This window comes from Berghia stephanieae, chromosome 5 (genome assembly GCF_034508935.2).
Source record: "Berghia stephanieae isolate SIO BIC M18660-M18661 chromosome 5, UCSD_Bste_1.3, whole genome shotgun sequence".
Lineage (NCBI taxonomy): Eukaryota > Metazoa > Mollusca > Gastropoda > Nudibranchia > Aeolidiidae > Berghia > Berghia stephanieae.
Window position 1 is genome coordinate 74,648,405 of NC_088364.1, and position 26,124 is coordinate 74,674,528.

At 35.0% G+C, this 26,124-nt stretch overlaps 1 protein-coding gene across 1 annotated transcript in view; it reads left to right on the forward strand.

The window, feature by feature from the left end:
- Nucleotides 1-26,124, forward strand: part of LOC144973603 (dynein axonemal heavy chain 3-like) — a 90,625-nt gene that overhangs the window by 8,259 nt on the left and 56,242 nt on the right. The window contains exons 10-35 of the mRNA XM_078916248.1: nucleotides 299-424; nucleotides 1,189-1,384; nucleotides 2,243-2,422; nucleotides 3,013-3,149; nucleotides 3,487-3,592; nucleotides 5,005-5,183; nucleotides 6,464-6,557; nucleotides 7,480-7,570; nucleotides 8,205-8,395; nucleotides 8,910-9,141; nucleotides 9,801-10,012; nucleotides 11,095-11,186; nucleotides 11,956-12,070; nucleotides 12,796-12,966; nucleotides 13,868-13,999; nucleotides 14,906-15,036; nucleotides 15,850-16,051; nucleotides 16,359-16,565; nucleotides 17,066-17,180; nucleotides 18,487-18,682; nucleotides 20,090-20,198; nucleotides 21,026-21,316; nucleotides 22,234-22,325; nucleotides 23,192-23,393; nucleotides 24,126-24,278; nucleotides 26,021-26,124. The exon at nucleotides 26,021-26,124 is cut by the window's right edge and continues 119 nt beyond it. Of these exons, the coding sequence (XP_078772374.1) occupies nucleotides 299-424; nucleotides 1,189-1,384; nucleotides 2,243-2,422; nucleotides 3,013-3,149; nucleotides 3,487-3,592; nucleotides 5,005-5,183; nucleotides 6,464-6,557; nucleotides 7,480-7,570; nucleotides 8,205-8,395; nucleotides 8,910-9,141; nucleotides 9,801-10,012; nucleotides 11,095-11,186; nucleotides 11,956-12,070; nucleotides 12,796-12,966; nucleotides 13,868-13,999; nucleotides 14,906-15,036; nucleotides 15,850-16,051; nucleotides 16,359-16,565; nucleotides 17,066-17,180; nucleotides 18,487-18,682; nucleotides 20,090-20,198; nucleotides 21,026-21,316; nucleotides 22,234-22,325; nucleotides 23,192-23,393; nucleotides 24,126-24,278; nucleotides 26,021-26,124 (4,056 nt within the window). The remainder of the gene's footprint in view (nucleotides 1-298; nucleotides 425-1,188; nucleotides 1,385-2,242; nucleotides 2,423-3,012; nucleotides 3,150-3,486; nucleotides 3,593-5,004; nucleotides 5,184-6,463; nucleotides 6,558-7,479; nucleotides 7,571-8,204; nucleotides 8,396-8,909; nucleotides 9,142-9,800; nucleotides 10,013-11,094; nucleotides 11,187-11,955; nucleotides 12,071-12,795; nucleotides 12,967-13,867; nucleotides 14,000-14,905; nucleotides 15,037-15,849; nucleotides 16,052-16,358; nucleotides 16,566-17,065; nucleotides 17,181-18,486; nucleotides 18,683-20,089; nucleotides 20,199-21,025; nucleotides 21,317-22,233; nucleotides 22,326-23,191; nucleotides 23,394-24,125; nucleotides 24,279-26,020) is intronic.

Here is a 26,124-nt window from a genome sequence, read left to right on the forward strand (position 1 = left end):
TTCTGTTGCAACCTTAATGCCTGCTTAGCTATACAAAAAATGTGTATGTTTAATAGCTAACACTTTTGCTTCTGATATTATGACCCCAAGAATTAAAGTTGCAAAAAGTACTATACTTCAATCTATCAACATTAAGCAGATTATTAATTAACAAGTTTCAAGGAATTACATCGTGGAATTTACACTAATTTCTGAATTTCAAAAGATATAATCTTAATTTTGATTGTTTTATTCTGAATAATCCTGATGTATTCATTGTCAATGAAATGTTTTGATGATTTCTCCTTTCATTATCTAGGTTTTGCCACCTGCGATTTGTAAACCTGCAATCTCTACTTGATGCTGACCTTCCACTTCTTCCAGTGGAATTTGAATCACTTGTCAAGTCGCAGTGCTGGGAAGCACACGAGTATCTCAGGAAAACGTAAGACTTGAATAGTGTTATTTTAAATAAAGAATGATTGACGATAGGATTAATTTAATTTTTTTTTTAAAACATGCCTATTTGTAATAATTATTGATATTAAAATACATAAATATTTCTTCCAAGATTTTTGATTTTCATATTTTTATCATTTAATTTTTATCAGATCAATTTGTCAGCCTGTCTTTTTGTATCCTGTCTCTGTCATCACCTTGTCTGTTGCTTTTACCTCTGGGGTATTTGTCTTTTCGTTTTTATATTTGACATTCAGTCTTTTAACAACTATTTTGGTTTGATATTCTGTATAAATCCCTCAGAGGAATTTATCATGGAGTGATATGCACCAATTTATGCAACTGTCAGATCAGTGCCCCTGGGAGCTAAGGTGAGGTGACTTACTCAAGGCAGCAAAGTGCAGCAGATAAAATTTGAACCTGACACTTTATGGTGGCAAGGCAAGGACTAAACCTTAGACTGTTTGTTCATTAATATGTATGTCAGTTCAAGATCAAGGGGAAGGCCACGAGGAACATGGAGAAGAATTAAAGAAGCTGATATTCAGAGAAGTGGTAAGACCTGGAATGAGATAAAAAAGTTAGCTCAGGATAGAGAAGGATGGAAACTGTTTGTCTGTGGCCTATACCCTGACCCAGGGTGAAAACGGCAATGATGATGATGATGATGATGATGATGATGTATGTCAGTTATTATTTTAATTTGTTTTCCAGTTATTCATATATTCAGATAAATTTATTACATTGCAGGTGGATCCCTACATGTGCTAAACTGTTTGTGGACCACAAGCATTTGTGGCAAGACTTGGTTCCACCAGGCGAGAATGACAACACAGAACTTATCCAAGAGTTCTTTTCTTGTGTTGCTTCTCTCATGTCGCTTCAGCTACGATCCATGGTGATCAATTCACTGTCGGATTTCCTGGACTTTTTCAAGCGTCACGAGGTAGGTGAAAAGAACTAAAAAAAAACAACAAATTTTTCTTTTTCTTTTTTTTTTGTGTGTGAAATCTGAAAATGAAAAACAAAGTTAAAGAGCAAAAATCCAAACATCATAAAGTAAAAGAAAGTTTTTCTCTTTGACATGATTTATAGGGAAAATATGGAGAGCAGGTACTCAGATAAAATGAATTAGGGAAAGTTAAGTGCCAGACTGTTAGAATACAGTGGTTTTCTTTATACACTCTGGTTACAAGAATGGTTCAGCAATATACACCCACAGGTTGTAAAGCAGAACTTTTTTTCCGGAATAAATTGACCCCATTATACAAAGTGTAATTCTTGAGACCCGGAAAATTACACAATATTATCCATTTCAACTGACCGTTGTGCTAAAAAAAAATGTTGTTAGGCAGTGTGTTCATTTTATCAAGCCTTATGAGCTGATAAATTAACTCGTAGATTATGTTGTTACAGTTACCCAGTTTTGGGAAGTTAGCATTAAACAACATGGGCTAGTGATAATCTCTATCTCTTTACCATGCCCCACACTCGTATATTCTCTACAAAATTAAAATGATTCTGATGTTTATGACTCTTTTCTTTTTCTAATTTCTTTCCAGCCAGTATTTTTTTTCTTCTAAAATTAGTAACAATATTTAAGCAACTGATTAAATTGTTGGTCATGCGCTAAACAAGGTTCATGGAGTTAATGGAGAGTATTCTGTATTTTGGAATCATGATCACACATAAATACAGACACCATCAAGGCCATGTAAAGTTATGTGTAATGGAATCACATCATCTTTCTTTCCATCCTCATCCCCCCCCCCCCCCTCCGCCACTCCCACACTCCACAAACCAGACTGGCAATGATTTTGGAGAGCACTATGATGAGTTGGAGTACGTCCAGAAACAGATAATGATCATCAAGCTCAAGGTGGAAGAGCCCAAAATCATCTTTGATCCCAGCTTCCGGGAGCTTAGGGACATCATTCTCAGGTGCTTTTCCGAGATCATCGCCAGTGGTGAAGGACTCACGCGGGTAAACAGATTATATTTTTATCTTTTATTTCTATGTTATTTTTCATCCTTTTGTGATATGGATATCTATTTGTGACCCTTCGCCTCAAAACGGTATTAAGTCGGGTTGGTTAAGATGTTGAAAATTTAATTTATAGCCAGAAATATCAGACTTGTGTTGGGTTTATAAGATTTATTGATGAGAATGGATACCATATTTTAGGGTGCTTATCCCAACAGTTTAGATTTTCGACCAGTTTAACATTTAATTCGGCTTTTAAGCATTTGGTTCATTCCGACATAATACCGTTTTGAGACGATGGGTCATATTTTAACTTTTTGTTATTTATCAGCCTACTGCAACCTTTTGTTTCAGATATAAACGAACTTGATTTTTTGGTGATTTTAATTTCTTAAAAATAAATCTTTTCAAATCTTGCACCATTCTAATGGGATGAATAAATTTTGAAAAGTATCAACAAGGAGAAGAGCAATGATAGAATTGAAGAATGTGTTGGGAAATATAAATCGCCTTCAATGCTCTTATAGAATTAACATGATATTTGATATGATAAACATAACCTTCACTTTCATGTTTTTTCTTTTCCTAAGGTTGAGTGTGAGTTATTTCCTGACATGAGAGGTCACCGTCTACTTCTGAGGTCAGTCAAGATTGAAGAAACACTGGTCACCGACTACGTAGACAAAGCTATGGAGATCTTCAAACTAAATACAGCCGGTCCGCAAAAGTAGGTTGTCAGAATGTTGGCATTGGTGACTAGGCAGTTGGGTTATGAAAATTTTCAATATGCCTCCATCGAATGTTCACACTTGTTCATCTCAATTGCATTCCCCTTATGGTATCACTTCTGAACAATATTGAGACCTTTAATGATACATTACAGCTTATTAGAAAGGTACCATAATTTCACTTTTTTGTCTGGATATACAATAATCAACATTAATGCTGAGTCAAGAAAAAGAAGAAGAAGAAAAAGAAGAATAAGGAGGAGGAGGAGGAGGAGGAGGAAGAGGGGCAAACTCAAAATACTGATGTTACTCGTTTCTTTTTCCATCACTCACCAGCTATTTGAATGTGTACAAGAAATATTCCGATTTGCTCAACAACAAGGCTGACCAAGACATCTCTGCTTTCCTGAGGGAAAGTCACTCGATTGCTGCATTTAAAAGCGTAAGTTATGTTGTCTCAATAAGAGTTGTTTTTTGAGAAGTTGAAAGTATGACAAATGTAACCTGGAGTCGCCATCCGGTATAATGTCGGGTTGAACCAAATTATGAAAAGTGATTTGTTAGTTCAAATTGATCAGAGATAAGCAGCTTCTAATGGTATCAAACTATATTATCATGGTCTATCCAGGCGCCAAATTCATTGTCACATATGTGTACAGTCATGAACCCGCCCAGTACCCTCATCACAACACAATACTCAACTAGATGCTCTGTGATTTTATATTCTTTGTCACAATACGTACATGTGGGACAGGTGGAAAGTCCCCACTGATGAAGCTTCGCTGCTGTTAGGCAGATTCTTGATCTCGGTCGATTTGCCACCACCAAGTGTCTCCTCTTGCTATCATTCAGAGATAACAAATTGCTTTAGAGCTCATTGAGAATAAGTATTTCTTTCTCTTAATAACACACACACAAAAAAAAAGTTGGCACAGGTCTCATATTTCTGGGTATAAATTCAATTTTCATCATCTAAACCGTCTCAACATAATATCATTTTGAGGTGATAGGTCACAAATTCCAGCATCAGCTGACAAGAATGCAAATTTACAAATTTTAGAATATGATTTGATTCTTTTTTTCTAGAGTCTTAATCCTTAGATTTTAAATATTCGACAAATAAAATATTTTTGGTTGAGAATCTTGGGTAAGATAAGTCAAAGTATGTATATATCCTCTGCTACAACATATATCTTATCTTTCTCATGTGTTATAAATATTTTCTTTAATTGTCTGTCATGTTTCAAAACTTGAGCAAAAACATGAACATTTATATAGCGCAATATTCACTAAACATGCTCAAAGTGCTTTACAAGGGGTCCCTAGCCAACAGCAACACTTAACATGTAGAACGAGAAATGTCTGATATCTGTGAGGCAGTTTTAACTCGAACCCTGGACCTTCTAGAAGACCACATAGCCGCACTATTCCCGTGTGTTGTTTAAAATGCCTGAAGCCATAACTTTTAGGGTTCCCTAACTTTTATAGTCTTTATGCAAATGTAATATTCATAATTATAAGTGGTAAATAATAACGTGAAGTTGAATGTAAGCTTCAATTTAATTACAAAAACAGATCAAATGAACGTTTCGGGTTTTGTAATTAAATTGAAGCTTACATTCAACTTCACGTTATTATTTATTTCTTCGAGCTTCAAGCAGCAACATTTACACTAATTATGAGTGGGTTTAGCTATCCAGTTACAAGCTACACTCTCCGCATCTTATGTGGACTTGAAATAAAAATGTATGCACAAACTACGAGCATAAGCAACAATAACCCATCTGTCTCTATGTCAAAACTGATCTCCCTTAAACTAATGTAATTCATAAATATTTCCTTATTTCCATGCAGAAAATTGACTCTTACCAAGCACTTAAGGATGAAATTGCTCTAATGCGCATCACAGCCCCACTGAGTATGTTCTGCTTGGATTGCGTACAGTTTAATACTGAAATGTGCATGAGAGCACAACGTCTTCGAGACAGGCTGGTCACGTTTGAGGTGGATGAAAACAGGGACTTGAACAGAGCGTAAGTCAGTCCTAGTAGTCCTAGCACTAGTTTAGATTTGGGACCATTCATCTCTAATTTTGCCAGGTTTAACTTGAAGTTTAAAAATTGATTTTAATATTTACTTACTTAGTAGTAGTAGTAGTAGTAGTAGTAGTAGTAGTAGTAGTAGTAGTAGTAGTAGTAGTAGTGTAGTAGTAGTAGAGTAGTAATAGTAGTAGTAGTAGTAGTAGTAGTAGTAGTAGTAGTAGTAGTAGTAGTAGTAGTAGTAGTAGTGGTAGTAGTAGTAGTAGTAGTAGTAGTAGTAATAGTAGTAGTAGTAGTAAGCTTCGCAGTCCGAATGACGCTTGCTGAGAATTGTGTGATTCAGTCATGGTCGACAAGTATAGCTGTTCTCTCCATTCATGTTGTTAATTATTTCCATTGGTCGTGGTCCTGGGCCAGAGTTTTGAGGCTGTCAAGATCTTGTTGTGACTTTAGTACGGAGGGCACTGCAGTATTTCTTAGTTCTTCAGGGATTAATTCGGCCTCATCTGAATCCAGAAATTTCTGATATGTAGAGAGGTCCTGGTTCAGGGTAGTTACTATTGATGTTGGTGGTCTCCCTACATATTTGTTGCCATGAAGGGAGACTTACTTAGTAATCCTTCAGAAATATTGGGCCAATGGAGGTGGAATTTATCACGGTTTCTGTTGCCTGAAACAGTTAGTAGCAATTGCTTACTATCTTTTGGAAAGGAGGCTAGTCTATCGCTAAGTGCTTTTCACCGGGTCTAACAGATCCAGCTACCTAGTCACTGATGGCTACACAGAGGGATCTGAAAAAAATCTCGACCGCATCCAGGATTGATCTCGGTCCCTTTGCACGTCAAGTGAGTGCTCTAACACTTGAGCTATTGGGACCCCCTTTGATTTTTATATTAGCTTTTGAAAAGAAAAGTGAAAAAAAAATGCCTTTCTTGCGGAGAGTAATTTTTATTTCATTTAGTTCAACTGACTTAACTTTCCTAATTCTGACCAATCAGACATATTACCAGATTCACATGGACGGGCACATATATATGAATTCAAGGTTAAGTTCACTGAGATAATATACAAGCATACTCCTTTTATATGCTGCGCTTACTCTAGCAAAACGGTATTTTCTTTATATAACTTCTGTATTTTAAAAAATCAGCTCATTTTTTTCAATTTCCGAATATTATGTGGAATTTTACTGCTCGTGCTAGTTATTAAGTTGTTATAAGAAAGATTGGTGATATAGACTTCCCATTCATAAAATTTGAAAACATTTCTTGCAGATTGACCAAGAGATATGAAGAAATTCAAGAGCGGGTTCAAGTCATTCCAGAATCGACGCAGGATCTTGTGGAACTTCATGATTTTATGAAAACAGTAAGCACCCTCTTAACCCACTCAACCCTAACACCGACTATATCTGTAGTATACCCCAGGCTACTTTTACCCCATGCCTATTTATTACATTTTTCTGAGACAAATTATAGGCGTAGTATCAAAGCTAATGTTCTTAATGTTTACATGTTAATGGTAGTTGATTAAAACTATATATGTACATGATAATTTATAATACCTTTCTTTCCAATTTTGAAAAGCAGCAAAAATCTCTAGGGTTGAGTGAGTTAACGTCTCAAACGAATATTTAAATTCCAATCCTTGCGTCTTGACTGGAAATAATTGTCTTGTGCCAAACTTGCTTTTATCTTTAACTTTTTAAGATAGATTTTAAGTGACTTTTGTATTACATTAATTAAAAGAAATAGGATAAGAAGAGCTTTAGTCAAGACGTTTAAAGAGAATCTAGAATTTACAGATAATAGATATTACTTCAAATGGTTTTGATATCCAATCAAAATCATAATAAAGACGTTAAAGACTATTATATGATATGTATTATGGCATGTTCCTACCACTTTAAGGTTATTCAAAAGGCGGTGCTATTTCCAATAGGGCTGTTTGGTGCAAAGCCAAAATCTTTGTAATCATTAAAAAAATATTTCAGATTCAGTCTTCAACAGGATTTTAAACCATGCTCTTAATTGGAAAACAACTGATTTATAACTGTATCACTTGAAAAGGGGCTAAGTATTTTTTTTTTCCAATGAGTAAAATTAGCTAGTTCAAGTAAGTAAATTATAAAACCTGAAAAAAGTGCAAAATCCTGAATGCGACGTGGCAAACGGAACCAGATATATCGAAAGATAGCTGCACAGATATTTGATTGACTATTGATCTTTTTGATAAAATTTACTTACATTTTACTTAAATGACTAAAACGTTGTTTTTATTAAAAATCCAGTCTCAGGATATCACCGTGTACAAGCTTCAGGATGAGGTTGAAGAGGCCGGCAACAGACTCAAGTTTTTGCTGGACTATGCTGACTTTCCTCGTAAGACATATAGAATTTTCTGAAGCAAAAAAAAACAAAAACCCCAAAATTTTTTCTATTTATAAATTTCAATATGTCTAAATTTTAAAAACCCATTTTTTTCTGTTTATAAATTTCAATATGTCTAAATTTTAAAAACCCATTTTTTTCTGTTTATAAATTTCAATATGTCTAAATTTTTAAAAACTCATTTTTTTTTCTGTTTTAATCACTTCCAAAATTATTCATCTGTTTACTATTTAATTACACCACTGTGGTGTTTCAATCATCCTGTTTTGTTGATAAAGGGGAAACCCGAAACGTTCATTTGATCTGTTTTTGTAATTAAATTGAAGCTTACATTCAACTTCACGTTATTATTCATTGCTGTCACAGCTCTTTTGGTGAAAATTCTAAAATATGTTAGTTCAGAGTAAATTTGAAGCTCTTTATATAATGAAATGTCAAAGAAGAAGATTCTTTATATTATAATTATGCAACTCCATCCTTCATCCTCGCCCTCTACCCCTATCCCGCACTCACTTGCTAAATGAGAAAAAAAAAAAAAATTAATACTAAAAAGAACACAAAACAACACCAGAAAAATCCAAATCTTTCCGTTGATTTCTAATACGTATCTTATTTGTCCATCCAGTTGAAGACATCAAACTGAACACAGTAACATTCCACTGGCCTGGTCAGATTCTCGCCGTCCTCGAACACAGCCAGAATAGACTCAACAATAAACGAGAACAGATTGAGGATGAACTCAAGAAACGCGTATCTACATTTGAGGATAAGCTGGAGGGTTTTCAGAAGGAAGTGGAATCTTTTAGAAAGAAGGAGGTATGTATGCTTACCTTACCGATGTTTAATCTTGAAGAGGATGAAAAAAATGACATACTAGCTTTCACTGTGTTTATTTAAGCTTTGCAACATTGATTCATCTAAAATCTTGTCAATTTCTTTATCTCAGTGTTGATCGTCCAACAATTTCTCCATCACCCTCTCTTAATTTTTTTCCTTCAAACTCTCCTTCTAATATATTCTCTTGAAGAGCTTTTGTCCTCTAATGTAGTTGTGAGATAGTTGACACTATAGATTGAATACATAGTTTTAAAGCCAAGAAATTTGAAAGGGCCCTGGTTTTGAGCCCCTGTGTTAGCTTCTCATTTTTTTCCTTGCGCAAGAATTTTAGCCCTTTTTGCTCACCTTGTGATACTGCACTGCGGCCAGAACATGGGTAATCTATGTATTTTTTGGAGATAGACTCTGGAGGAATTCCTTTGAGAATTAATAAATTACATTTTTTTTTTTTTCTTTTAATTTGTTTCTCTCTTTTTTTTTTTAACCTTCACAGTATCTGACTTCAGAGGAAATGAAGAATAATGTAGAAATTCTGAGTGCCCTTCAAGTTAACCTTGAGGCCGCCCGAGACGAGCTTGAAGGTCTCCAGGAAGAAGAGCGACTTCTAGAATGGGAGGTTTCTGAATTCCCACAGCTGCAAACCATGTTTGCCCTCAAGGAACCATATGACAAGTTATGGAAGACAGCGTATCAGTTCTACCTTAAAAATGAAGCCTGGACGAATGGTTAGCACAGAAAGGTTATAGTTAGTCCTATGGAGCCAGGAGTTTATCCCGATTTCTCTAGTGTGAAGGGGACAATAGCAATGGCTTGCTACCCTTTGGATAGATTGCTAATCTATTGCAACATACTTTCCACCAGATCTTAATCTTACCCGGCTACACACTATTTCTGGTTTGACAGGGAGGTTATAAAAAAAAGCTCATCTTCCCCCAGGATTGATCTCAGTCCTTTTGAGTGTAAAACGAGTGGCCTACCAATTGAGCTATTAGGACCACAATACAATCAAGGAAGACATTATTATTATTATTTTATTTTTCATATCTGCTTTTTAATGGCATCTTTTTTGTATATATCTTATCTTACTAAAGGCTTAATAGGAATTATCCTTTAAATGCCTTATACAATAGTTTATAATTACAGAATCTCATATAGCTTGCATTGTATCATTCACAGACAGTTTTACACAACTTTGAATGTCAGGAAAAATATATCAATACGGCAATGTAAAATCGAAAAATACTATCATAGAATACTGGTAATTGAAAATTGGTCATGATCGAATGTATTATAACATTTACATATTTCTTGTATTTATTTCAAAATAAACAAACTAGAATTTATTTAAGGATTTCTACTGTATTCATTCACCATCAATTACCAGGTCCCTTCAAGGAATTGAACTCTGAAGAAATCGAGAACGAGGTAGGAGAGATGTGGCGTACCGTGTACAAACTCATCAAGACCTTCTCGGACCAGCAAGGCCCTCGTCATATCGCCACCAATGTCAAGTCGAAGATTGACAGGTTCAAGGTCAACATGCCCATCCTACAGACCATCTGTAACCCCGGTATCAGGACTCGCCATTGGGAGCAGGTCAGTTGAAATCGACAGATTTAGTTCATATGATATGCATGCAATTTTATGATAATAATGATGATGATGATGATGATGATGATGATGATGATAATAATATTAATAATAATAATAATAATGATAATAATAATAATAATAATAATAATAATAATAATAATAATAATAATAATAATAATAATAATAATAATAATAATAATAATAATAATAATAATAATGATATTTATGATTTTAAAATTAAAAAGAAAATAGAACTTTATATAGTGCAATATCCACTAAAATGTGCTCAAAGCACTTTACAAGGTGTCCCTGGTCAACAGCAACATTTAACATGTAGGACGGGACGTTCAGCCTGTTAGGCGATATTACAATTTTTCGGACAAAGACAACGCTGTTAACAGCCAGGTACTCATTTTACACCTGAGTATGGTGTGAGAAAGTGAGTAAAGAGCCTTTTCAAAGGACTCAACTATGCGCCGAGTGCGAGGCTCGAACCCAGGACCTTCCGATCCGAAAGCGAGTGTCATACCACAAGACCACATAGCCGCACATTTATGATGATGATGATGATGATGATGATGATGATGATGATGATGCTTGAAAAATGTCCCTGTGTATCAAGTGTTTGTAATTGTATAAGTCAAGCACTCAAATTTAAATGAAACTCTCAAGCGACTGTACCAATTAAATTTCATTTTAATCTTTAAATTATTTTTTTTTTACACCAGATAAACATTGTTAATAGTGTCATATGGTATGACCCTTGCTTTCAGAATGGAAGGTCAAGGGTTCGAGTCCCGTTCTGAGCGGTACATAATGGAAGCCTTGGATAAAGCTCTTTACTGACATTCTCTCACTGTACGCAGGTGTAAAATAAGTACCTCTTCGTTAACAGTGTTAACTCTGTCCAAAAAAAAATGAATAGTAATTTCACCTAACAAGCATCATGCCTCATTGTACATGTTAAATGCTGCTGTTGGCTGGGCACCCCTTGTAAAGCGCTTTGAGCACTTGAAGTGGATATTGCGCTATATATAAATCATCAAGACTAAATTTAATTTGTTTTGTGGTTTAATTTACAACAGATGAGTGACATTGTTGGTTTTGACATCACCCCTAAAGAGGACACGTCCCTGGCTACCATGTTGGAGTATGGACTTCAGAAACATCTGGCTAGGTATGTTCTAAAACCATACAACATTTTCAATAGTTTGATTATAATATTTTGAATTTGATCCCAAAGAATTTTTCGTGGTTGTAAAGCATCTAAGAGGAGAGATGGGTGAGGGAAAGAGGGAAAGGGGGGGGGGAGTATTTAAGGGTTGGCAGAGGATTTGAACACGCTCGCGTCATGGCCTTTGTGTGGCTGTTTATTTTTTAATGTTTCGGTTTCTCTCTCTGTCTCTCTTTCTCTCTCTCTCTCTCTCTCTCTCTCTCTCTCTCTCTCTCTCTCTCTCTCTCTCTCTCTTTCTTTCTCTCTCTCTCTCTCTCTCTCGCTCTCTGTCTGTCTCTCTCTTTCTTTCTCTCTCTCTCTCTCTCTCTCTCTCTCTCTCTCTCTCTCTCTCTCTCTCTCTCTCTCTCTCTCTCTCTCTCTCTCTCTCTCTCTCTCTCTCTCTCTCTCTCTCTCTCTTTTTTTTTTTTTTTTTTCTTCTTTGGCCTTTGTTATTTATTTTTGGACGTATTTGTCATATGGTCATTATAAATTTCAAGTGTTTTTTTTTTCCATTTCACTATTTGCTTATGCGACGGTTTGGCACCGCTTATTATTATATGGTTCATATTGAGCTTAAATTCAGTTCTATCTACAATTTCCTTAAACAAATTACAATAACATTGTCATCATCTCATAATCATTATTATCATCATAATTTTCACCGACATCATCATCATCATCATCATCATCATCATCATCATCATCATTTTTCATCGTCATAATTAATCCTCAGACTGGAAGAAATTGGTGCCAGTGCAGCCAAGGAATATTCCTTGGAGAAAGCTCTTACAAAGATGAAAGATGACTGGAAAGACCTCAAATTTGAATTGATTCCATACAGAGAAACGGTAATTTATCAGCGATACAATGTCAACTATTTTCGTTTATTTTCTTTTTTCTTCTTTTTTTTTATTCCTTTACTCATGAATTTTCTACCTGCCCTTCCCCCACCTACATACATATTAATTTTGAGTTGCACCTGTGATTAAATCTTTTTGTATCGACATACTTATTGTCTTACAATTATTTCTTGTGCGTTTTCTATTTTATTCTGTTTTTTTTTTTGTTTTTTTTTTTTGGTCATCTCTATCTTTTTTCTTTGATCCTGTATTACAAAATTATTAAAAATAAATGAAATTCCCTTTTGTATTCACTGTTTTATTTTATACCGTATTTTACCCTTGAATTCCTCCATTATGTGGCAGATGCATTCTCAATTTAACTCACTCAATCCTAGAGATTTTTGCTACATTTCAAAATTGGAAAAAAAAATAATTAAAATGAGCATGTGCATAGATAGTTTAATTCAACTATCATTAACATGTAAAAACTAAAAACATTAGCTTTGATTCTACACCTATAATTTTTTCTCAGAAAAATGTAATAAATTAATAGGCATGGGGTAAAAGTAACCCGGGTAAACTACGGATATAGTCGGTGTTAGGGTTGAGTGAGTTAAAACCCAATACTCAGTAATGTACAAAATTGACTAAAATTGTAAGTGTTGTATCTAAATCCCTATTGAAAAAAAGATTAATGAAATTTCCTTTTATTATTTTATTCAAACATTTAGGGTGTATCCATTCTAAGTGCCATGGATGACATCCAAGCCCTGCTGGATGACAACATTGTCAAAGCCCAGACGATGCGGGGATCACCCTTCATCAAGCCATTTGAGGTCGAGATGAAAGATTGGGAAGAGAAACTCGTCACCATGCAAGATATCATTGATGAATGGCTGAGGGTAAGATAAACTATATATTGTTTTGTTTTACACCCTTCTTCTATCAATTCATTTTATAGTATTATTTTTAGTATATGTGACCCATCAACTCAAAATGGTATTATGTCGGAATGAACCATATGCTTAAAAGCCGAATTAAATGTTAAACTGGTCAAAAATATAAATTGTTGGCATTAACACCCTAAAATATGGTATCCATTCTCCTCAATAACACATACAAACTCAACACAAGTCTGGCTATTTCTGGCTATAAATTCAATTTTCAACATCTTAATCCCGACTTAATACCGTTTTGAGGCGAAGGGTCACATATATATCAGCGGTCTATTATTGTTTCAAAATAAAAAATCCATTTAAAAGTTGTTCCTCTAAAGAAAAACGCTTTCAAGTTTCTTTTGTGATCTAAACAATGTATTTCAATTTTGCCAACTACCCTTGAACTACTGGGGATATTGACTGGCACGAGAAAATAAATAATCATGCAAAGTCAAAGAGGCATTTACATGTGTTTTTTTGTTGTTGTTGTTGTTGTTGTTTAAAAAAAAAAGTAGAATAGGTCGCTATTTATTGACTAATTTGATTACTCCATCAGATTTGATCAAATATTGGCAGCAAACATTGTGTTACAGCTTGATTAAGAAATTCTTTCAAGTCATTCTTACTCTTTATCATTTATCTTATTATATATATATATATATATATATATATATATATATATATATATATATATATATATATATATATATATATATATATATATATATATATATATGAGGCAAGCAATTTATGCTTCATTGTGACTCATGTTTTATTGTTAAAACTATAAGATATGTTGCTGCTTTATAAATATTGTTGTGTTTTGGTTTTTTTTTGTCTAATCACGTGACTTTTTTTCTTATAGGTACAAGCCACATGGTTGTATCTGGAGCCCATTTTCAGCTCTGAGGATATCATGGCCCAGATGCCTGAAGAAGGAAGGAAGTTTGGTATAGTGGATAGTTATTGGAGGGATATCATGACTGAGACAGCAAAGGTAAGCGTATTGTTATGTCGTTACTTCATCATATGTGACCCATCCTCTCAAAATGGTATTATGTCGGAACGAACCATATGCTTAAAAGCCGAATTAAATGTTAAACTGGTCAAAAATATAAATTGTTGGCATTAGCACCCTAAAATATGGAATCCATTTTCCTCAATAAAACATACAAACTCAATACAAGTCTGATATTTCTGGCTATAAATTCAATTTTCAACATCATAACAATCCCGAGTTAATACCGTTTTGAGGCAAAGGGTCACATATTTTCATTTTGCCTAACAACATCTGCATTCTTGTTTAACAAGATATGGATTACATAGAATAATATTATATTTAACATAAGTTGTACTTAGAACACAATTTCGTTTTCTTATTTAACAAGATATGGATTAGATAGAATAATATATTTAAAATAAGTAGTACTTAGAACACAGTTTCGTTAGATACATTTTTTAGGTTCCCTTTTTCCTCTTAAATGCAATGTTGACAATTGGTTTTGTTTGTAAATAATTAGTTAGTCACCTTATGAAAAAGAATAAATCACATGCTTGCATTGATAGTAAAATATTGTCAGCGATGTTAATCAATTGGGTTCAGATTTTGAAACAGCTAAAAATTGCAGGACAGGTAATTGTAACTTCTCCATATTGAATACAAGTGTAATGTACCAGATCCACCCATGTTTAGTTTGAATGATATTAGTAAGAGAGAATGATTTGGGATTTACAATTATTTTTTTTTCGCAATTTCCTTGAACTTCCCACTTTAATAAGTTTCTTATGTTGTATGTAACTCAACTTTTAGATGGACAATCACTAAGATGATAATGTCATGTTTTTGTATACGTTTGCAAAGAGATAATGGGTTCATAATTTGGAGTTATATTTCTTTTCTTAGGACACCAATTGTCTTGTGGCCACGGGACAGAATAACATGCTTGGAAGACTAAGGGAAGCCAATACTCTTTTGGATGAGATTCAAAAGGGCCTCAATGCATATCTGGAGAAAAAACGTCTTTTCTTCCCCAGGTAGGTGTTTGCTGTTAAAATACGTTTTAGGCAATGAGTTGAAAGTAAGCATTAGGAAGTGAAATTATGAGCGTTGTGAAACAATGAATGGAAACGCGATGTTGCTCAATTTAATGTTTTGGCCAATTATTTAAACCTGAATGAGCACCAAGTGAATATGTTATTTGCTTTCATGGAAAATATGGACATCTAAGATTATTTGTCAAGCAAGGAACATGTCTCGTCCTATATGGGAAGTATTGCTGTTAACCAGGGACCATTTGTACAGCGCTTTGAGCACATTTAGTGGATATTGCGCTATATAAAAGCTCTACTTATAACCAACTGTTTTAAACTTCAATTAAATGGGATAGTAATGTATGTAATGGTCAATCCATCATTTAAATGATTATCCATTGGCAGTCAATTAATACAATACGAATAAATATTCACAATATGGATGCTTTGCAATATGTGACCTGATGTCTCAAAACGGTATTATGTCAGGATGAACCAGATGCTAAAAAGTCAAATTAAAGCTGAACTGATCAAATATGTGAATTACTGGTATTCAGCACTCTCAAATATGATATTCATTCTCCTCAATAAAACATACAAACTCAACGCAAGTCTGGTATTTCTGGCTACAAATTCAATTTTCAGCATCTTAATAATCCCGACTTAATAACATTTTGAGACAAGGGGTCACATATAGTTGATAACGTACAATTTGGTTGTTAATTTAACTTTCAAAAACAGTGCTTTGTTCATTTCATTTTGTAATAAATACATTATTTAAATCTCATTTTTTTTTCTTTTTTTTTTTAAATCCAGATTTTTCTTCCTGTCCAATGATGAGTTGTTGGAAATTCTCTCCGAGACAAAAGACCCAATGAGAGTCCAGCCCCATCTCAAGAAATGTTTTGAAGGCATTTCCAAACTTGAATTCACCGAAAATGAAGAGATCATCGGCATGATCTCAGCAGAGAATGAAACTGTTCCGTTTTCACACCAAATCGTCCCTGCAAAGGCAAAAGTAAGTTTGAATTTTGTAAAAAATTTTCATTGCCCAATTTTGATTTTAAAAATAAATAAAATTGAGCTTTTATATAGTGCTACATATCCTACATGTTAAATGTTGCTGTTGACCAGAGACCCCTTGTAAAGTGCTTTGAGCATATTTAGTGGATATTGCGCTATATAAAGCTCAATTTTTTAATGCGCTCAGAGCCTCCGACCAGGGGGAAAGGTTGCGCAATATAAATGTGCATTACTACTATTATTATTATTATAACCTTAGAAAATTTTAATTTGGATGTGCATGATTATAATTAATCTTTCAGGGCATGGTGGAGAAATGGCTCCTTCAAGTAGAAGATGTGATGATCAGCAGTTTGCGTAAGGTTATCACCGAGTCTGTGGCTGCTTACAGGACCTCCCCTCGTAAGCGATGGGTGGTAGAATGGCCTGGACAGGTGGTGCTCTGTGTCAGTAACGTCTTCTGGACCAGTGAGGTCACCGATGCCATGAAAGTGGAAGGAGGACTGCAGGTTTGTAGTGTTTTTTATCATTCAAAGTGGCGACCACCTGTGTTCTAGGCCTTCTGTCTTGTGCCAGAATTTAAATGTCTTTTGTAGTTTTTCCAGGTTAACTTATATCTTAAATAATTCATCGATTCACTCATTCACTCATTCATTCTTTCATTCATTCATTCATTCATTCATTCATTCATTCATTCATTCATTCATTCATTCATTCATTCATTCATACATTCATTCATTCATTCATTCATTTATTCATTCACTCATTCATTCATTTATTCATTCACTCATTCATTCATTTATTCATTCACTCATTAATTCATTCATTTATTCATTCATTCATTTATTCATTCATTCATTCATTTATTTATTCATTCATTCGTTCATTCCTCTTTCTTTCATTCATTCATTCATTCATTCATTCATTCATTCATTCATTCATTCATTCTTCTTTCATTCATTTATTCTTCTTTCATTCATACTACTTTCATATATATAAATATCACCAGGTTTATGTGACCCAGTGTAACAAACAAATTGACGAAATTGTTGAACTTGTGAGAGGAAAACTTGAGAGTGGGACAAGGATTACCCTTGGAGCTCTCACTGTTATTGATGTACACGGTAAGAAAAAGGAAAAGGAGAAGGAGGATGAGTGGGGGGGGGGGGGAGAAGGGGTGGTGAGAAGACGGTGACATATAGGAAAAGATGAAATTATTCTTCCACAAACTTCTAGTAATAATAGAAGCGAAGTTTTAATCAGTATAAAACATAGCCTTGTTTTTTCAGCATAAAATTGACAAGTTAAAAAAAGAAAGATTAGGTCCACTTATTCATTATTTATTTATCTGTTCACATTTCAATCTATTGATTTAATTCAGTTAAAAAAAAACCAACAAATTTTAATTTTACGTCATAAAAGGAATGACCTGTTTCCTACTTTTACCTTTTGTGTATAAATATTCCAATAAAGAAAGTAGGCCTTCAGAATGATTGAGCTGGAATTAATCTGAAAGGCTAATCACTCTGTCTGATTTAATTCCAAAACATGTACCATATACGACAGTATTGGATTTGAACTAAAAGCAAGACGACACAACACATTATCAATAGTGTCCTTTTTCCTATTAATAATAAATAATAATAATAATATAATAATAATAATAATAATAATAATAATAATAATAATAATAATAATAATAATAATAATAATAATAATAATAATAGTAATAATAATAATAATAATAATAATAATAATAATAATAATAATAATAATAATGATAATAAATCATTTGTATAGCGCGCAAGTTCCATGAATTCATGCTCTAGGACACTTTACAATAAAACATGTATTCCAAAGGGAAAATATAATAACAGGTACAGCACTGAAAGCTTAATTTGTAAAACATTAAACTAATTTAAGTAAAGGCTGTTTTAAACAGTTCAGTCTTTGAATTGGACTTGAAAGAGTTAAAAGTTGGAGAGTTTCTGGTTGTGGGAGACAGAGAATTCCAGTTTTTTGGAGCTGCATTAGAGAAAGATCTGTTGGAAAATTTTGTTCTTGATGTAGACCTTCTGGTTTCGAGTTGAATGGAGAGGGAGGATCAAAGATTTCTTGATTGTGTATTCACATTTCAGAGAGATTTGATTTAATCAGGAGTTTATTATTTCTCATCAATGTTTCTTTACTCTTATCCTCGGAATGAGTACCTGGCGATAGGGGATAGGTTATGGTGATGAATATTTTAAGAGTGCTGAGGCAAAAAGGTTACCTAATTTATGACTCATAATGAATGAAATAGAATTCTGATTTCCTAGGAACTGTATGGGTGAATAAAGGAATAAATATGAGGTGCAATTAGTGGTAAACGTGGAAATTGGATGATTGAATGGATATTTTTATTTATTGGTTTATTCATTTATTTTCCAGCCCGTGATGTTCTGGTCAACCTCGCTGAAAACAACATCTACAGCCCCAATGACTTCAACTGGTTGGCTCAGATGAGATATTACTTTGAAAAGAACGTCTTTGTACACATGATCACAACCAGCATTGCCTATGGTTACGAATACCTGGGCAACTCCCCTCGACTGGTCATCACCCCTCTCACCGACAGATGCTACAGGTTTGTGGGGTTGTCATAATTATCAGCCCGATGTTGGGACATATGATTAGCTGATTTATGACAAATGTCGCAAAATAGTATTATGGTAGGATTGATCTGAGAATTAAGAAAATGGATCTTAAGTTTAACTTATAGATTTTGAGTTTATATAAATGTCACTATTGAGGACAAGTGAGTGTTGTTTCCAGATCCAGATCAATCCCATGACCGGATGGTCGTCGGGGAGACTTGTGTGAAGCAGAAGTTACAGTCTTCCTCCATGCCTGCCTGTTGCTAGCCCTATGTAGCAGCTCTGGAACCGAGATCTCTGTCCATTCTTTTATATTGTCCAGCCACATCTTCCTTTGGCGCCCTCTTCTGCACTGGCCTTCGACTGTGCGCTGTAGGACTGTCCTGTGTTGTTTCGCAAACCTAAAAAACTTCAACTTCCAAATTTTGGCCATTTTGACTTTAAACTCAAATTTTTTTTCATCTTGTTGACCCCAACATAATTCCTGATCAACGCAGTCGTCATCATCATCATCATTGCCTTTTTCACCCTGGGTCAGGGTATAGGCCACAGACAAACAGTTTCCATCCTTCTCTATCCTGAGCTAACATTTTTATCTCATTCCAGGTCTTATCACTTCTTTGTATATCAGCTTGTTTAATTCTTCTCCATGTTCCTCGTGGCCTTCCCCTTGATCTTCTGCCCTGAGGGTTCCAGTCCAATACTTTATCAAAGTAGTGGGTCAAATTTAATTCCCAGTGCCATAGAACTTAGTTCAATCCCTTCTGTGTCAGAAAAGTTTTGTCAACACTGATCTGTTCAATGGCTATGTAGTCTAGTGGTATGACACTCGCTTTCGTATTGGAAGGTCCTGGGGGTTTTTGTAGCATTAAATGGATAGTACCAATTGCTTGGTGCCATTTTATAGGACGCCAGCAGTCTGTTGCAAAGTTGTTATTTGTTCTTTTGTTTTAACATCTGGTCAAATTGACCCGGCTACCCAACCCAATGGGAGGACAAAGGGATCAGAAAAAAACTTGACTGCACCTGAGATAAATATTCTTTTGCTTGTGAGACAAGTGTGCTACCACTGAGCTATCAGTGTCTTAACTCTGTTATTAGGGCAACTCCAAATAATGGGCTCACTTCATTTGACTCCAGAGTTACCTGGCCTTGATGTAATGTAATTGAATACTACTTTGGTACTGACAAAACTGTTGGAGAGAACTGATGAAGGTGAAGATGACAATGACATTGATGGTTATGATGATGGTGATGATGATGGTGATGGTGATGATGATGATGATGATGATGATGAGGACAAGTATAATAACTATGAGGATAATGATGATGAAGCTATGAATAATATCAACACCAACAAACGTAAAGGTCAATATTGTTGTCTATGTTTTAAACAGAACTCTAATGGGCGCCCTAAAACTGAATCTCGGTGGTGCTCCCGAAGGGCCTGCTGGAACTGGCAAAACAGAAACCAGCAAAGATTTGGCTAAGGCTGTTGCCAAACAGGTTAGTATCATCTATGAGCTTATCTTGTCGGAAGAATAATTCCTTAGAAACTGTCATAACTATTTTATTGCAATTTCAATTTCTTGAAGGAGAGCTAATATAAAATGCAAAAGTCTGCACTGATGCTTAACTCTCTCCTTACCAGACACTTTCTGAATTTTCCGTGAAATTTCACACCCACCCAACACAAAAAATAGATTAATTTCTACTCAAACATGAAAGGAACAAGTACATTCCATACATAATATTGTCCAGTGTCTAATTTTTATTGCTAGAACAAAATATTTTCTTTATAATTTGTGATGTGCAAAGGATATCAGAATGAGAAAACTGTTGGTTGTATCGTAACAAATGTGACGCTTTTCCTATGGATGGCAAGGAGAGGGTTAACAGTTCTTATATCTTAAAACTTTTAGATTGGATTTGTTGTAATTTTACTGATAGACTAAATTATTGTTATGTTTGTTTTCAGGCTTGCGATTTATACAATGGGTCATAATGAATCAGAGATTTCAAATGATAATGTTTCATCTTTGGACGACCATTAATTAATTGATGAGTTAATAAATAAATAAATAAATAAGGAAATAAATAAATGAATAAATAAATAAATAAATAAATAAATAAATAAATAAATAAATAAATAAGTAAATAAATGAATGAATGAATGAATGAATGAATGAATGAATGAATGAATGAATGAATTAATTAATAACTATATCTCTATACCATATTGACATACTCTAATTAAATGTCTTTAAAATACCAGAACATCTTCCCCTCTGACATTTTCAGTCTGAATTAATCCAATAATTCATTCCAAACAGTGCGTGGTATTCAACTGTTCCGACGGTCTCGATTACAAAGCCATGGGGAAATTCTTCAAAGGATTGGCACAAGCAGGCGCCTGGGCCTGTTTTGACGAGTTCAACCGAATCGAGCTGGAAGTGTTGTCTGTTGTTGCCCAGCAGATTCAGAGCATCCAGCAAGCCATTGCTGCAAACCTTAAGAGGTTCATCTTTGAAGGCACAGAGCTCTCTCTAGATCCAACTTGTACAATTTTCATCACCATGAACCCTGGCTACGCTGGTCGACAGGAATTGCCCGACAATCTGAAGGTAGGCCTTTTATCAAGCTCAATACTGTCAGCTTTTTCATTTTATTTGTAAAACCATTTTTTTTCTTTTTACTGTTATTTATCATATTATAATATTATAAATCTCATTCTTGCTACAATAAGGAGAATCTATATTTTCTTATTCATTTCATCCATTACTTATTTTTAGTTGTTTGAAAATTGTGTATTCGTTTTCTAATTCATTCAAGTTTATTGTATTTCTTTGTTTGTATATCTTTTATCTATACTTCTCTTCTCATTTCATCTGTCTATTCATTGATTATGTAATCTGTTTAAGCCTTCATCCATCCAGACATCCATACATCCACTCAACCACCTATCCACCCATCTATCTATCTATACATCACTCCGACCATGCATCACTTTATCCATCCATCCATCCATCCATCCATCCATCCATCCATCCATCCATACATCCATTCATCCATCCACCTACCCACCCACCCATCCACCCATCCATCCATCCACCCATCTATCCATCCATCCATCCATGCCACCCATCCATCCATCCATCCACCCACCCATCCACCCATCCACCCACCCATCCATCCACCCATCCATCCATCCACCCACCCACCCATCCACCCATCCATCCATCCACCCATCTATCCATCCATCCATCCATGCCACCCATCCATCCATCCATCCATCCATCCACCCACCCATCCACCCATCCACCCACCCATCCATCCACCCATCCATCCATCCACCCACCCACCCATCCACCCACCCATCCATCCATCCACCCACCCACCCATCCACCTATCCATCCATCCATCCATCCATCCACCCACCCATCCATCCATCCACCCACCCACCCATCCACCTATCCATTCATCCATCCATCCATCCACCCATCCATCCATCCATTCACTACCCACTCACCCCCATCCCCAGGTATTGTTTAGGACAGTGGCCATGATGGTACCAGATTACGGCATGATTGGAGAGATTCAGCTTTACTCCATGGGATTCGTGGATGCCAGGAGGTAAAAACTGAGTCTTATGGTTAAAATCATGTACTGTGCGTCACAATTAAGTTGTCATCTGATAGTGCTTTATTCCTAAAACAATGAGGGACTCAAATTTATTTAATTAAAATTAAATTGAGCTTTTATATAGGGCAATATCCACTAAAAGTGCTCAAAGCACTTTACAAGGGGTCCCTGGCCAACAGCAACACTTAACATTTAGGACGTGACATGACGCCTGTTAGGCCATATTATAATTGTTTTGAACAGAGACAACGCTGTTTATTTTACACCTGAGTACGGTGATAGAATGTGAGTAAAGAGCCTTTTCCAAGGACTCAACTATGCACCGAGTGAGGCTTGAACCCAGGACCTTCTAATCTGAAAGCGAGTGTCATACCACAAGACCACATAGCCGCACTTTATTGTTGAAATGGTATAAAATATAAGGTAGAAGAAACCTCAAAACAGCGGGAAACACTTTAGAAATCTAAAAAACAAAAGAAAACAAAACAACAAAAAAAACTATTGTGAATGGAACAGCTAAAGAAATAAACAGAGGGTCGAAAAAAAATGACCCTACATTGTTTTATGACGAAATTCGAAAACAAATAAATGCATTAGTGTAAACTCAAAACCCAGTTTGTTTACTAACCTATTTATTCAGTATCTTGTGTGAGCATCAGTGGGCTCTATGCATGCTTGTATCCGGTGTTGCATAAAGTGTGTGAGGGCAGCAATTTGTTGTGGGGTTATTGCAGCGTATTCTTCTCTCAACGCTTGTCTCAGTTGCTGGATAGTTCGATCTCTACTGCGTTTATTGACACGACGTCTCCCCAATTTGTCCCACATGTGTTAATAATCCAATCCTTTCCATCTTTCAGTCTGGCCAATAAGATTGTGGCCGTATACCGTCTGTGCTCAGAACAGTTGTCCTCCCAGCACCATTACGATTACGGAATGAGAGCTGTCAAGTCTGTGCTTACAGCAGCTGGCAACCTCAAATTGAAATACCCAAGCCAGGACGAAGCCGTCCTGCTACTGAAAGCCATCAATGATGTCAACTTACCAAAATTCTTAGCCCAGGTAAATAATAAAAATGTTTTGAGAATAATTAATAATCTTATACTATCGGACGTAAGATCCTAAAACAAGCTACGCTTACATGATATTTCACAAGGCTTAGAATAATTCTAGTAAGTTTTGTTATAGATATAAAAACTTTAAAAGGTGATTGTAGGCATATTTTGCATTGATTAGATAATATTTTAAAAATTAGAATATTTTCGTGGACAGAGGTTTTTGTATCACTAATAGGTACGTAATGTTTTACAGTTTTTGACCTTAACAAAGCAAAAACCCATCCTGGAATATTAACAAATCATGATTTAAAGTTAGAATCACCGTGCATCATTATATTCATCATTCGGAGAATATTGTGCATTTGATTTATATCTAATCCAGATCATAATAGGGGCATTTCTTTTGATGATGAGAATAGTAATAATAATAATAATAATAATAATAATAATAATAATAATAATAATAATAATAATAATAATAATAATAATAATAATAATATATGATAATGATACTTACTGATGATGATGATGATGATGATGATGATGATGATGATGATGATGATGATGATGATGATGATGATGATGTTGATGTTAAAGATAATAATAATAATAATAATAATAATAATAATAATAATAATTATAATAATAATAATAATAATAATAATAATGATAATAATAATAATAATAATAATTGTAATATTTACATCATTATCTATTTAATCATCAAATTCAACAGGATGTCCCCTTATTTGGTGGCATTATCTCCGATTTGTTCCCGGGCGTATCCTTACCACAAGCCGACTATGGCGTCTTCCTCGACGCCATGAAAGACAATATCAAGAAGAGACAACTACAACCCAATCAGTTCTTTATTGACAAAGTCATCCAGGTAATTTAAAATGTATTGCAAGAATACACTTCAACAGTCGTAACGTCACTTCCCTCGTAATGACGCATGGTAACTTAGTAACTGGCTCTAAACTATCGGAACAATGGCGGACGCGCTTATGAAATAATTCTCCGATGAGCATAAAAGCGTATCCAGAGGGAAAAAAATCATAAATCTGATCATGTTTTGACTTTTACACATTCTGGTCACAAGACATATGAAAAGTTCTACCGATTTTCTTTGTTTAGAAGATGGCCACCGTTGCTGGGCGACGTGACATCAGACTATTGAATCCAATTAGGGAGAATTTATTTCTTAGTTTGATTTTTATTTTCAAAGTCCTTAAACTTATCTATTGTGGATATGTGCAGTATTTTTTTCGAATTTCGTTTGGAGTCTTAAATCATATGAGAGTCCCTATAGCTCATTTGGAAAAGCACTCGCTTTGTACGGAAAAGGCCCTGGATTGATTCCAGCTGAAGCCGAGATTTTTATTTTAACCCCCACTTTGTCCAGCCAGCAGTGATTGGGTAGCAGGGTCTGTTAGATCTGGTGAAAAGTACTTTGCACTAGACTAAATTGAGCTTTTATATAGCGCAATATCCCCTAAATGTATGTGCTCAAAGCGCTTTACAAGGGGTCCCTGGCCAACAGCAACATTTAACATTCAGGACAGGACATCGCCTGTTAAGTGATGTTGCAATTTTTTTTGGACAGAGACAACGATGTTAACAGCCAGGTACTCATTTTACACCGGAGTACAGTGAGATAATGTGAGTAAAGAGCCTTCTCCAAGGACTCAACTATGAGCCGAGCGAGGCTCGAACCCAGGACCTTCCGATCCAAAAGCGAGTGTCATACCACTAGACCACATAGCTGCACAATAACTACTCTCCATTTAATGTTCATGGGACTTATGACTCTCAAGGACTACTTTTTTTTTTCTAAATCACAAGGTATTTTTTAAACAAAACCAGGAAATCATAAAGTTGGATTCAGGCAATATACTGAATGAATAGGGTGTCCATGTTGTATTTTATTTTTATTTTCTTTTACTTATTTCGAATTTTAAATATTTTTTTGACTTCTATTGCAAAATTTGTTCCTTTCCCAAAATATTTATAGTAAAATCCTAAAAATTTCCAGTGGGACTCAAACCCTGGACCTATTGGTCCAAAGAAAAGTGTCATAGCACAAGACTACATACAAAGCTCCACAATACTGGATTAATACGTTGCGACACAAATATTGGTATAATGATATGTCATGTAAATGGTGCTGCTCGAAGCTCGAAGAAATAAATAACAATGTTTTGTTTATTCATCTTAACAACGCCACTACCCAGGGCATTCACACTACCACATTATCTCATTCATCTGTAGTGTTATTCATCCTGTTTTGTTGATAAAGGGGAAACCTGAAACGTCCATTTTATCTGTTTTAGCATATTAAGTTGAAGCTTACATTCAATTTCACATTGTTCTATAACCCTCTCCTTACCACCTACAGCAAAATCGTCACATTTGTTATGATACAATATACATTTTTTCTTATTCAGATTTATTTTGTGCATCACAATGATTTTTGTTTAATTAATAAGAACATAAAGTTGTTTGAGTTTTTAAAAATCAATTTTTCTGCTGGGTAAGCCTGCCATTTTGGGAAAAATACTGAAAATGATCGGTAAGGAGAGAGTTAATGATATGTCAACAATCCTAACTTATCACGAATTCGTCCTTCAGGTGTACGAGATGATTCTGGTTCGACATGGCATGATGATTGTGGGGGAACCACTCGGTGGGAAGACCCAGTCATACCAAGTCTTGGCAGACACGCTGGGTGATTT